Source organism: Dictyostelium discoideum (genome assembly GCF_000004695.1).
Source record: "Dictyostelium discoideum AX4 chromosome 5 chromosome, whole genome shotgun sequence".
NCBI classification, from domain to species: domain Eukaryota; phylum Evosea; class Eumycetozoa; order Dictyosteliales; family Dictyosteliaceae; genus Dictyostelium; species Dictyostelium discoideum.
The window spans coordinates 2443140-2455419 of NC_007091.3; the positions used below are offsets into that span (position 1 = coordinate 2443140).

The following is a 12280-nucleotide window of genomic DNA, read 5'->3' on the forward strand; positions in this document are numbered from 1 at the left end:
CTCGTTCTTGCGTCTATTTTTTGAATGTTATGGACTTTTTAATATTTCATCTTAGCCATTTATCAATTCTAACCTTGATGTGTAATGTCATGTCATTAAAGGGTTTGAGGCTTTCTGTCTTGATTCTTTTCGGCTACATTCTCTTTCTTCCTTCAAATTGCAATCAAAGTAACAAATTGTATCTGTCAAACTTAATTAAGTTGTTTGTTTACCAACTTTGTAATCTTTCAATCCATATTCTAATTTTTACGGTTTAATGCAATAGAATATTATTAGCTTTGCCAATTGATTTCTATCAAAAAACGATACAATTGAATATTAAATCAGATAACATAGTGGAGTCTATTGTTAAATTTTTCTTGGAAATTGAAAAATCCAATAATCTTGTTAAAACTTTTTGATCATTATTTTCAATTATATAATATATTGGACTTTTTCCATATGAATCTTTCAATTTATAAAAAAAAAAAAAAAAGTTAGCAACTAAATAAAATTTAAATATTAATAAAAGTACCTACACATTTATTAATTTTTGTGTTCCTTTTTTAGTTTTTATCCCATACAAAAAAAAGGTGAAAAAAAAAATAATTATTATATATTATTTTTAATTCCATTTTGTAAAAAAAATAAAATTATTATTATATAATATTTTTTTATTATTTTTAAAAAAAAAAAAAAAAAAAATTATTTAAAAAAGTATTAAATATTGTGGATTAAAAAAAAAATTATTAAAAAAAAAAAAATAACAATATTGGTGACCAAAAAAAAAAATCACAATATTGGTGACCAAAAAAAAAAATAATATAAAATCACAGGATTGGTGATCAAAAAAAAAAATTAATAAAAAATCATAGGATTGGTGATAAAAAAATCACAATATTGGTGGTCAAAAAAAAAATTATATAAAAAAAAAAAAATCACAGGATTGGTGATGAAAAAAAAAAATTATTAAAAAAAAAAAAAAAAAAAAGTCAATTTCAAAAAAAAACTGCAATGTGAAATGAATAAAGAAGCCAGTAATAATAATAATAGTGCACCAGACCCATATTATATATTAAGAGGACATAAATTTAATGTAAACTCAGTTTTATTTGATAAAGTCAATCCAAACTTACTGTATTCTGGGTATGAAATTGAAAAAACACACACACATTCATATTTAAGAAAACAATAAATTTATTTAAAAGGTATCACTAACAAATATAAAAACAAAACAAAAATTATTAACATTAACAATAATAACATTAAAAATAATATTAATTATTATTACTATTATTATTATTATTATTTTTATAAAAATAGATCAGGAGATGGTGAATTAAAATTATGGAATATTGAAGAAAAGAAATGTATATCAACACAAATAGCACATTCAGAAGGTATTGGAGGTGGTGTATTATCATTACAATGGTTATCAAATGATAATAATAATGAAAATAATAATAATAATGATGAAATTTGTGGTAATATATTAAGTCAAGGTAGAGATGGAGTTATTAAAATATGGAGTATAATTGATAATTGTACATTTAAAAACACATATAGATTAGAAACCAATTCATTATCATTAGGTAAATGTTCAAGTTTATCATCTAATCTACTATCAATATCAGGTAGTGCTATTGATCCAACATCATCAACATCACAAGTTGAAATTTGGGATTTAAAGAATAAACAAGTTATAAATAAATTAAAACCAAATAATCAACAATTATTTGAAAAATTAGGTTTACCAATGTCTTTAAAATTATATTATGAAAATGAAAATAATGATAATAGCAATCAATCAAATGATCAAATTAGATTATGTACTGGTTATGAAAATGGTGAATTATTAATATGGGATTTAAGAAATACTTCAATACCATTAGTATCTTCAAAATTACATAATGAACCAATCTTATCATTTGCATTATCAAATAATTCAACTAAAGGTATATCAGGTTCTGGTGATACAAATATTATTGAATTTAATATAAATTATGAATCTGTAAATATTATTATTACAAAAATAAATTTATTATTATTTTTAATATTAATACTAATTTTATGTATATATTAATAAAAAAATAGAAACAATTTAATATTACAAAAACTCATAAATTAAATAATGGTGGTATTTCAGAAATTAAAATTAGAAATGATGAAAAAATTTATGCAACTGCTGGATGGGATAAAAGAATTAGAATTTTTAATTTTAAAAAGCAAACACCATTAGCAATTTTAAAATATCATACAGAAAGTGTTTATTCAATTGATTTTAATTCAAATAATATTTTAGCATCAGGTTCAAAAGATTGCAAAATAGCATTATGGGATATTTATACTACAAAGAAATAATAAACATATAAATAAATATATTTATTTTTTATTTTTATTTTTTAAATAATATTTTGTTGTTGTTGTTGTTGTTGTTGTTGTTGTTGTTGTTGTTGTTGTTGTTTATTAAAATTTTTATTTTGACTATGAATAATCCTTTCATTACCATCATAATTCTTTTTTATATAAACTTGAATTGAAAATAAAGCTGAAGGTGTTATACCAGAGATTTTTGAAGCAGAAGAGAAATTTGTTGGACGAGCTTTTGATAGAATTTGTTTTGATTCTGTTGATAATTGAGAAATATCCCAATAGTTTAAAGATGGTGGTATTAATTGATTCTCTCTTTTACGTAGATTATTGAATTCAATAACATGTTTATCTACATAATTTGAATATTTACATTCACTATCAATGATTGATATATATAGTGGTGGTATTTTCTCCAAGAGATCAGTTGGTAAATAACGTTTAATCAAATTGAAATCAACATGTGGTCTTCTTAGAATTTCAAATAGTGATTTCTTTTCATGTACATTTTCAATACCACATTGGGTTAAATATTCTGATGGTGATTTTTTAATTTCTTTTAATTTACTGTAAACTTGATCTAGCAATGATTGTTTCTCTTTTAACGCTTGCAATTGGTGATTTGAGGCACTACCAAATTCAAATGCCTTTTCGGTTAATCTTTGGTCGGAATTATGAGCACGTAATGATATACGATACTCTGAACGACTTGTAAACATTCTATAAGGTTCAGTTACGCCCAATGTCACCAAATCATCGATTAATACGCCAATGTACCCCTCGGATCTGCTAATGATCATTGGGGGACGATTTTGATGGGAGAGACTTGCATTTATACCCGCGACAATACCTTGAGCACCTGCTTCCTCGTAACCAGTGGTACCGTTGATTTGACCGGCTAAAAACAGACCACTGATTTTTTTAGTCTCCAATGTATGATTGAGTTCCCTTGGGTCTATATAATCATACTCTACGGCGTAGCCTGGTTTTAACATTTTCACATTCTCCAAGCCTGGTATGGTTTTTAAAAATTTCATTTGTACATCCTCTGGTAGGGAAATCGAGATACCGTTTGGGTAGATCACATCGGTGGTGTACCCCTCGGGCTCTATCCACACTTGGTGGGTCTTGCCTTGGAATCGCTCGATCTTTGTCTCAATCGATGGGCAATAACGTGGGCCTAAACCTTTACCATCTTCACCCGACTCTAATGCGGGTCTACTTGAAAGATTATCAATGATGATTTGATGAGACTCTTCAGTGGTTCTCGTCATAAAACATTTCAATTGTCTTTGATCATTCTTTACCTTACTATTACTAAATGAGAATGGTAATGGTATCTCATCACCAACTTGCTCAACCATCACACTATAATCAATTGACTTACCATCCAATCTTGGTGGTGTACCAGTCTTTAATCTCCCCAATTCAAACCCTATCCTATTCAATGTCAATGATAATGCAGTGGCAGCTTTATCTCCCATTCTACCAGATGGTATTCGTTTATTACCAATATGAATTATACCACCTAAAAATGTACCTGTAGTAATCACAACTTTCTTACATTTTATAATTTCACCATTATCCAAAATTATACCTTTAATTGTTTTTTTATTTTTACCATTGTCCCCTTCCTCTCCTCCTTCTTCTTCATCTAAAATTATATCTTCAACCATACCTTCTTTAATTGATAAATTACCACCATTGTCTTGAGTGATTTTCCATAATAAATTATGAATTGATTCTCTATATAATTCACGATCGATTTGAGCACGTGGACCATGTACTGCACTACCTTTACTTTGATTTAAAACTTTAAATTGACAACCACTTTCATCAGCTGCCAAACCCATTATACCACCGATTGCATCGATCTCTCTAACTAAATTACCTTTACCAACACCACCAATAGATGGATTACATGACATTACACCAATAGTATCAATACTTTGAGTTATCAATAATGTTTTACTACCAACTCTTGCTGAGGCTGCTGATGCTTCTGTACCTGCATGTCCACCACCAATTACAATCACATCAAATTCTTTAATTTCATTTTCATTCTTTAATGGTGATTTAAATAATTTTTCATTAATTTTATTATTATTATTATTATCATTATTATTGCTTTCTTCTTTTAAAATATTTGTTGAAAATAATCTTTTATTATTATTTATTATTGAATTATTATTATTATTATTATTATTATTATTATTATTATTATTATTATTATTATTATTTATTATTAAATTATTATTATTATAATAATTAATTATATTTTTATTAAAATAATAATTATTTAATAATATTTTATTTTTATTTAATTTTAATGATTCTTTGAATATGTTTTTATTTAAACATTTTAACATTTTTTCGTAAATTAATTAAAAAAAAAAAGTAAAAAAAAAAAAATCACACTTGTCAGGTGTGGTGAATCGATTTTTCAAAGTATTTATTTTTTTTTTTTTAAATTTTTTTTTTTTTTTTTTTAATTTTTTTTAATTTTTTTTTTTTTTTTTTTTTTTTTTTCATTTTTAATTTAATATATTACAAATTCCATCTACATCCAAATTAACACATAAAAAAAATATAAAATAATAATAAAAAAAAAACAATAATTTTATAAGCAATAAATATTTATTTACATATGTTTTATTATTAATATTATAATTTTTTATTTATATATATATATATTTTTTTTTTTAATGAACCAAAGTAAATAAAAAAAGTGTATATGACATTTTTTTTTTTTTTTAATAGATATATTAATATATATCAAATAAATAAATAAATAATGTCATCACCATCAAATTCATCACCTATTAAAATTGATTCTACAACGACAGCAGCAACAACAACAACACAAGGAAGTGGTAGTACAATTAATATTGAAACAGCAAATAAAAATGAATTAATCGAATTTATAAAGAAACAAGCAATTCATATTAAAAAATATGAAAATAAATATTCAACAGTGATTGAAACTTATAAGAAATTAAAGAATGAAAATTTGGAATTAATTAAAAAGCAACAAAATCAAGAAGAAGAAATTTCATTATCAAAACAAACTTCAAATTCAATCATTGAATCATTACAATCTGAAATCAATAAATTATCATCATCTTCAAATACTCTACAAAAAATGAAAGAACAAATTGAAGAGAATCTACAAAATAGATTTCAACATGAGAAATCATTATTTCAAGATGAAATTAAATCATTACAATCTCAAAAACAAGATTTACAATTAAAATTACAAAATATTGAACAACAACATCAATTAGAATTACAACAACAACATCAAAAAATTCAACAAGAATTTCAACAAGAAATTATAAAACAAAAACAAGATTTTGAAAATTTAATTCAACAACAACAACAACAACAACAACAACAACAACAACAACAACAACAACAAGATTTAAAACAAGAAGATCAACAACCAAAACAATTAAATAAACAATTAAATTATGATAGTGACTATTTAGAAAGTTTACCATTGGAGAAAAAGATTAATATAATATTAGAAGAAGAAATAACAGAAGAAGATGAAGAAAAAGAAAATAAGAATAAAGAGGAAAAAAATATAAATAATTTAGTTGAAGCTGAAGAAGAAGAAGAAATTAATAATAGTGATAGTAATAATAATACAAAAGAATTTTATGAAAAATTTATAAATGAAAAAGAAAAAACAATTGAATTTTTAAATAAACAAAAACAAGAGATTGAAGAAATGGTATTGGAATTTAAAGATGAAATTCAAAGTTTAAAGAAATTAAATCAAGATAAAGATATTGAATTGGAACAAGTTAAAGAGAATCTACAACAGATCGTTGAAAAGAATAATGTAACTAAAACTGAAATCATTAATAATAATGTACAAGCTGAAGAAGAGTTTACAATTCAAATCAAAAAGTTGGAGAATGAATTAGCTGAAAATAAATCTCTTTTAGAATTAAAGAATGATCAAATTGCAAAATTGAATACATATAGTGATGAGAAAATGGCGAAATTAAAATCACTTTTACTTGGTGCTCAAAAACATGTTTCAGAACAAAAGAAACAAATCAATGACAAGTCCAATGAAATCTCACAATTGAAAGAAACAATTGAAAATTTAGATAAGAATCAATCAGAAAATGAATTACTTTCAAATGAATATGATGAAATGAAAAATAATTATGAATATAATTCTCAAAGAATTAAATTATTAGAATCTCAACTATCACAAACAAATCAATCATTATTATCAATTCAAAATGAATATAATGATTATAAAATTAAAGTTCATTATGCAATTAAAAAGAATCAATTTGATGATGATGATAATGATGATGATGATGATGACGACGATGATAATAATAATAATAATAACAAAAATGATAAAGATAAAATAAATCAAGATGATAATAATCAAAAAGAAAATGATAATTTAGAAAATAATAATGATCAAAATGATGAAAATTTAAATAATTTAGAAAATGACAATCTAAAAAATATCAACAATAATCAAATCATTGAAAATTTAAAGAATACATTTGAAATTGAAAAGAATCAGTTAAATGAAACCATTCAATCATTATCAGATCAAGAGAAACTATATAAAAAAGAGATTTCAAAGATTACTGATCAATATGAAGATTCAAAAGATAATATAATAATTTTAAATTCAAAGATTCAAAATTTAAATCAAATTATTGAAACTTTAAAAGATGATTTAAGTCAACAACAACAACAGCAACAACAACAAATAACACAAACAAAACAAGATCAACCAATAGAAAATAATAATAAAATTAATAATAACAATAATAACGATAGTGATAATAATAATAATAATGATAATAATAATAATAAGGTTGAACAAATTAAATTAACATATGAAAATGAAATTAAATTAAAAGAAGAGAAATATATTGAATTACAATCACAAATGAATTTATTTAAAAAAACAAATAATTCTGTTTTGAGAGAAAAAGATAAACAATTACAAGATCAAAAGAAACAAATCGAATCTTTAATAGAGGATTTGGAATCATTTAAAAATAGTAATAATAATAATAATAGTAATATTAACAATAGTAATAATAATAATAATAATAATAATAATAATAATTTAACAACAACCACAACTACAACTACAACATCTACCATTAGTCCAGTTACTAGTGAAAACTATAATAAATTATCACCATATTCATTATCAAATGAAAATGAAGTTTTTAATAATGATAGTGATAATGAAAAAATTGATGATATTAATAAATTTAATCTTGAAAATTTAATTAATTTTAATTCAACAAATAATTCAATTTATAATAATAATAGTAATAATAATAATAATAGTAATAATAATAATAATAACAATAATAGTGGTAATAGATATATAAATAAAATTAGAAAACCAATTAATTATATGGGTAATAATACAGATAATAATAATAATAATGATTTAAATGGTATAATTGAAATGGTGAAATCTGATAAAACTCCAACAGAAGTTGAGAATCTTTTACAAAATTTTGCAAGTAAACAAGCTGGAAGGGATGAGGAATTAAGAAAATGTCAAATTGAAATCAATAAATTAAAATACCTATTAGAAGAAAGTGAATCAAATGAACAAAGACATCTTGAACAAGAGAAAGTATTAAAAGAAGAAATTAGAAGTTTAGAAAGAAACGTTAACTTGGGTAACCTTCAACCAATGTATTTAAAGAATATATTATTAAAATTCATCGAAACTGATGATAGTGATTCTTTATTACCCGTATTAACAACTGTTATGCAATTCACTCCTGATGAAGTTAAACGTGCCACTGACGCTGTGAAAGCTAGGAAAAAAGATAATAATTATTGGAAAGTTAAATTATTTTAAAAATAATAAAAACAAAAATATTTATATACATTATAAATTATTTATATTAAAATAAATAATTATTGTCTGTTTTTTTTTTTTTTTTTTTTTAAACCACTAAATCGGTCCCCGAGTATTAATTTAAAATAAATTTAATTTTGGTGTTATCAACACTTAATAAAATATAAATAATTATTTATGTTTTTAATTTAAAAAAAATCTATTTTTATTTTGTATTTTTAAATTTTTTATTATTATTATCTGTTTTTTATTTTTTTTTTATTTTTTAATTCCAAAAATAATAGATACAGATATTTGATCACTCAAATTTTTATTATTTTTTATTTTTATTTTTTTTTATATTTATTTTTTTTATTTTATTTTCATACCAAATTTGTTAATTAATTTTATTTAATTTCATATTTTATTTTTTTTTTTTTTTCCAACAGATTCACTAGTTAAAATAAAACAAAATAAAAAAAATATTAAAGATTAACAAAATAAATTTTCATTAATTATTTTCTTTTTATTCAACATTAATTATTTTAAAAATTGTTTAAATAATATATTATAAAAATGGTAAAAGGAAAGAGTAAAAAAGTAGTAACCTCAACGATTCAAGAAGAAAATGTCTCAAAAGAACCATTGGCTCCAATTGTCCCAATTGTTCCTGACATTTTAAGGAATGAAGAAGAATTGGTTTTTATTGAAATAGAGAAAAGAGATAAAAATGAAATAGTTAATGTTCCAATAACACAAACAAATCCAGTTGTTCAAACAAATAACAAAACCAATAATAAAAATAATATTAATAATAACAATAATAATAATAATAACAATAATAATAATAATATTAATAATAATAATAAAAATAATAAAGTAAAGAAAACAACCACAACAACAAAAAAAAATAACGAAAAATCAAATGAAAAACAAAAGAGTGTAAAATTTGCAAATAAAATAAATGAGTCTCGTTCAGCTCGTGCTGATTTAACATTTCCAGTTTCTCGTATTGAAAAAATGATTAGAGAAGGAAGATTTGTATGTATATATTTATATATATTCCCATAAAAAAAATAAATATTTTTCAATTTTAATACTAATTTATTTTAATTTTCTATATATATTTCAGACCAAACGTTGTTCATCAGATGCTCCTGTATTTTTAGCAGCTGTTTTAGAATATTTAACTTTGGAAATATTAGAACTTTCAATTACATATGCAAATCAAAAAAATAAAACAAGAATTACACCACAACATATTCATTTATCGATTTGTTGTGATGCAGAATTGAATGATTTATTAAAAAGTAAGTTTTTTTTTATTTAATATATTTTCTTAATGTTTACTAACTAAATTAATATTATAATCAATAAATTTTAAATAGATGTTACAATTGCCAATGGTGGTGTTCCAAAATTTATTCATCCTATTTTATTGGACACACCTAAAAAAAAAGGTCATCAACAAAATATGAATGAAAATGATATTTCAAAAGAAAAAGATATAAAATCAAGTAAAAATTAAACCACCATCTAAATAGATTTATCATATATTTTTTCTTTTTTTTTTTTTTTATGTAAATAATTTTTAAAAAACAAATAAAATAAACAAAAAAATTAAAATTTTTTAAAAAAAAAACCTATTATTTTATTATGTACATTGTTATAAAATATATTATTATTATTACTATTATTATTATTATATATTTAGTTGATTATTATTTATTATTATTTATTAATAAAATTATTTTTTAAATTCTTTAATTAAATATTTAATAGTTTGAGAAGATGACATATCAATTGGAGTTTTACTATCTTTATTTTCAATTGTTGTATCAGCACCATGTTTCAATAAACATTCAACAACATCCTCATGATTGTATTCAGCAGCAATATGTAATGGTGTATCACCTTCATTATTTGTTGAATTTATATTTGCTTCACCTTTTAATAATCTTTCAACTGTTGCAACTGAACCATTTGATGAAGCTCTATGAATTGGTGCTGATCCTGTATCATCTTTTCTATTCTTTGCTCCATGTGTTAATAATAAATCAACAATATCTGATCTACCTTTTGATGATGCCTAAAAATAATAAATAAAAATTAATAAAATAAAATAAAATAAAATAAAATAAAATAAAATAAATAAAATAAATAAATAGATAGATACATACATAATGTAATGGAGTTCTTTTTGAATCATTTACAGTGTTTGGATCAGCACCAAATTCTAATAATAATTTAACCATATGAGTATGACCAGCAGAGGTAGCACTGGTAAGAGGTGTCCAACCACCATCATCATTTGTATTTGGTGAACATTTACAATTATCCATTAAATATTGAGCTACTGATATTTGACCTTTTGCAGCTGCCCAATGTAATGGTGTTCTTTCATCTTCATCCTTACAATCTGCTTTAACACCTTGATTCTCGATTAAATCTTTAACTTCTAATAATTTACCAACTTTAACAAATTCTAATAAATCATCCTCTTTTGTACCACCAGTTCTAAATTTTGTTCCTGACATTTTATTAATTATTTATTATTTAAATATATATTTATCTATTTATTTATTTATGTGTGTGGGTATTTAAATTAAAATAATAATAAAAAAAAAAAAAAAAAAAAAGTTATGTTCATTTTTTTTTTTTTTTTTTTTTTTTTTTCTAATTTTTTTTTTTTTTTTTTTAATTTTTAAATTTTAAAAAACAAAAGAATATGTCATCATCAACAATTAAAAAGTTTTTAAATTCACCAACATCATTATTATCAAGTAAATCACTTCTTATTAGAAGTTTTAGTAGTCAAAGTAATGGAAATTTTAGAAATTATAATAAATTTGAATTATTTGAAAAAGCATTTGATTTCGTATTACCACCTTATCAACCAATTATAATTAGATTAGATGGTAATTCATTCAGTAAATTAAATAAACAATTAAAATTAGAAAGACATGATGAAAGATTTCATGAATCAATGAAAGAGACATCCAACAATTTATTTAGTCATTTCATTGGTTGTAAATTCATTTATTCTTTCTCTGATGAAATTAATATCGTTATTTATAATCAATATCCAGATAATCAATTCCTTTCAAATAGAATTCAAAAATTAATTTCAACAACTTCTTCAATAACTTCTTTAAATTTTTCAATCAATTTATCAAAAAAATTAAATAATAATAATAATAATAATAATGTTTTTTCATATTTTGATTGCAGAGCTTTTGTATTACCAATTAATGAGGTAATTATATTTAATTTCATTATAAATTTACACGTTAATTTTTATTTTATTTTATTTATTAACTTAATATTTAATAAATTAATTAATAAATAAATAAATAAATTAATAATAATAATAATAATAATAATAATAATAATAATAATAATAATAATAATAATAATAATAATAATAATAATAATAATAATAATAATAATAATAATATAGGTAAAAGATTATTTTATAAAAAGACAAGGTAGATGTTATACTAATTTTTTATCATCAATTGCATCGGATAATGGTTTTAATACTGATAGTATATTTAATAATGATAGTGGATTAGATGGTTCAAAAAAAAATATTTATGCAAGAGAATATTATTTAGAGAAACAAGGTGTCAATTTAATGGAAATTCCTGAACATTTTAAATCTGGGTTTTTGGTTTTTAAAAACTCTACAAATGAGTTGGATTATAAATCACCTATTAATTTTAAAAGTGATACTATAATCGATTATTTACTAAATCGTAAAAATTGAATAGAAAAAAAAAAAAAAAAAAGAAAAAAACTGATCACCTTCAATTCCTTTTTAAAATATCTGTAATAAAAAAAAAAACTACTAAATTATTAATTTATTCTCCAAATCAAACTCTTTCTTTTTTTTTTTTTTTTTCAAACCTCCAATAAAAACTTCACTTTTATTGGAAAAAAAAAAAAAAACCAATAAATAAAAATAAAAATAAAAATAAATCAAAAATAAAATAAAAAAAAAAAAAATGTAACTTCCTTTTTTTTTTATTTTTTTTTTATTTTATCTTTATCAATCAAAAACTTAAACACAATTTA

At 21.6% G+C, this 12280-nt stretch overlaps 7 protein-coding genes across 7 annotated transcripts; 4 read left to right on the top strand and 3 right to left on the bottom strand.

Annotated features, from left to right (window-relative positions):
* Positions 1-295: 295 nt before the first annotated feature.
* DDB_G0289239 (hypothetical protein) lies at positions 296-522 on the bottom strand (the record flags this gene model as incomplete). The annotated part of the gene is made up of 2 exons (XM_631231.1): positions 296-483; positions 519-522. 2 exons carry the CDS (start codon positions 520-522, stop codon positions 296-298), a joined length of 192 nt encoding a protein of 63 aa, XP_636323.1.
* Positions 523-1000: 478 nt separating this feature from the next.
* On the top strand, positions 1001-2340 carry gnb1l (guanine nucleotide-binding protein subunit beta-like protein 1; the record flags this gene model as incomplete). The annotated part of the gene is made up of 3 exons (XM_631232.1): positions 1001-1125; positions 1303-1990; positions 2074-2340. 3 exons carry the CDS (start codon positions 1001-1003, stop codon positions 2338-2340), a joined length of 1080 nt encoding a protein of 359 aa, XP_636324.1.
* A 41-nt stretch (positions 2341-2381) lies between these two features.
* On the bottom strand, positions 2382-4718 carry DDB_G0289183 (hypothetical protein; the record flags this gene model as incomplete). Its single annotated transcript, XM_631233.1, has 1 exon — positions 2382-4718. The coding sequence occupies one exon, from the start codon at positions 4716-4718 to the stop codon at positions 2382-2384; it is 2337 nt and encodes a 778-aa protein (XP_636325.1).
* A 425-nt stretch (positions 4719-5143) lies between these two features.
* On the top strand, positions 5144-8224 carry DDB_G0289185 (hypothetical protein; the record flags this gene model as incomplete). Its single annotated transcript, XM_631234.1, has 1 exon — positions 5144-8224. The coding sequence occupies one exon, from the start codon at positions 5144-5146 to the stop codon at positions 8222-8224; it is 3081 nt and encodes a 1026-aa protein (XP_636326.1).
* Positions 8225-8779: 555 nt separating this feature from the next.
* H2Av1 (histone H2A domain-containing protein) lies at positions 8780-9731 on the top strand (the record flags this gene model as incomplete). The annotated part of the gene is made up of 3 exons (XM_631235.1): positions 8780-9244; positions 9336-9513; positions 9592-9731. The coding sequence occupies 3 exons, from the start codon at positions 8780-8782 to the stop codon at positions 9729-9731; spliced, it is 783 nt and encodes a 260-aa protein (XP_636327.1).
* A 219-nt stretch (positions 9732-9950) lies between these two features.
* On the bottom strand, positions 9951-10740 carry psmD10 (ankyrin repeat-containing protein; the record flags this gene model as incomplete). Its single annotated transcript, XM_631236.1, has 2 exons — positions 9951-10292; positions 10384-10740. The coding sequence occupies 2 exons, from the start codon at positions 10738-10740 to the stop codon at positions 9951-9953; spliced, it is 699 nt and encodes a 232-aa protein (XP_636328.1).
* Positions 10741-10931: 191 nt separating this feature from the next.
* On the top strand, positions 10932-11972 carry DDB_G0289191 (hypothetical protein; the record flags this gene model as incomplete). Its single annotated transcript, XM_631237.1, has 2 exons — positions 10932-11459; positions 11664-11972. The coding sequence occupies 2 exons, from the start codon at positions 10932-10934 to the stop codon at positions 11970-11972; spliced, it is 837 nt and encodes a 278-aa protein (XP_636329.1).
* Between the last annotated feature and the right edge of the window lie 308 nt (positions 11973-12280).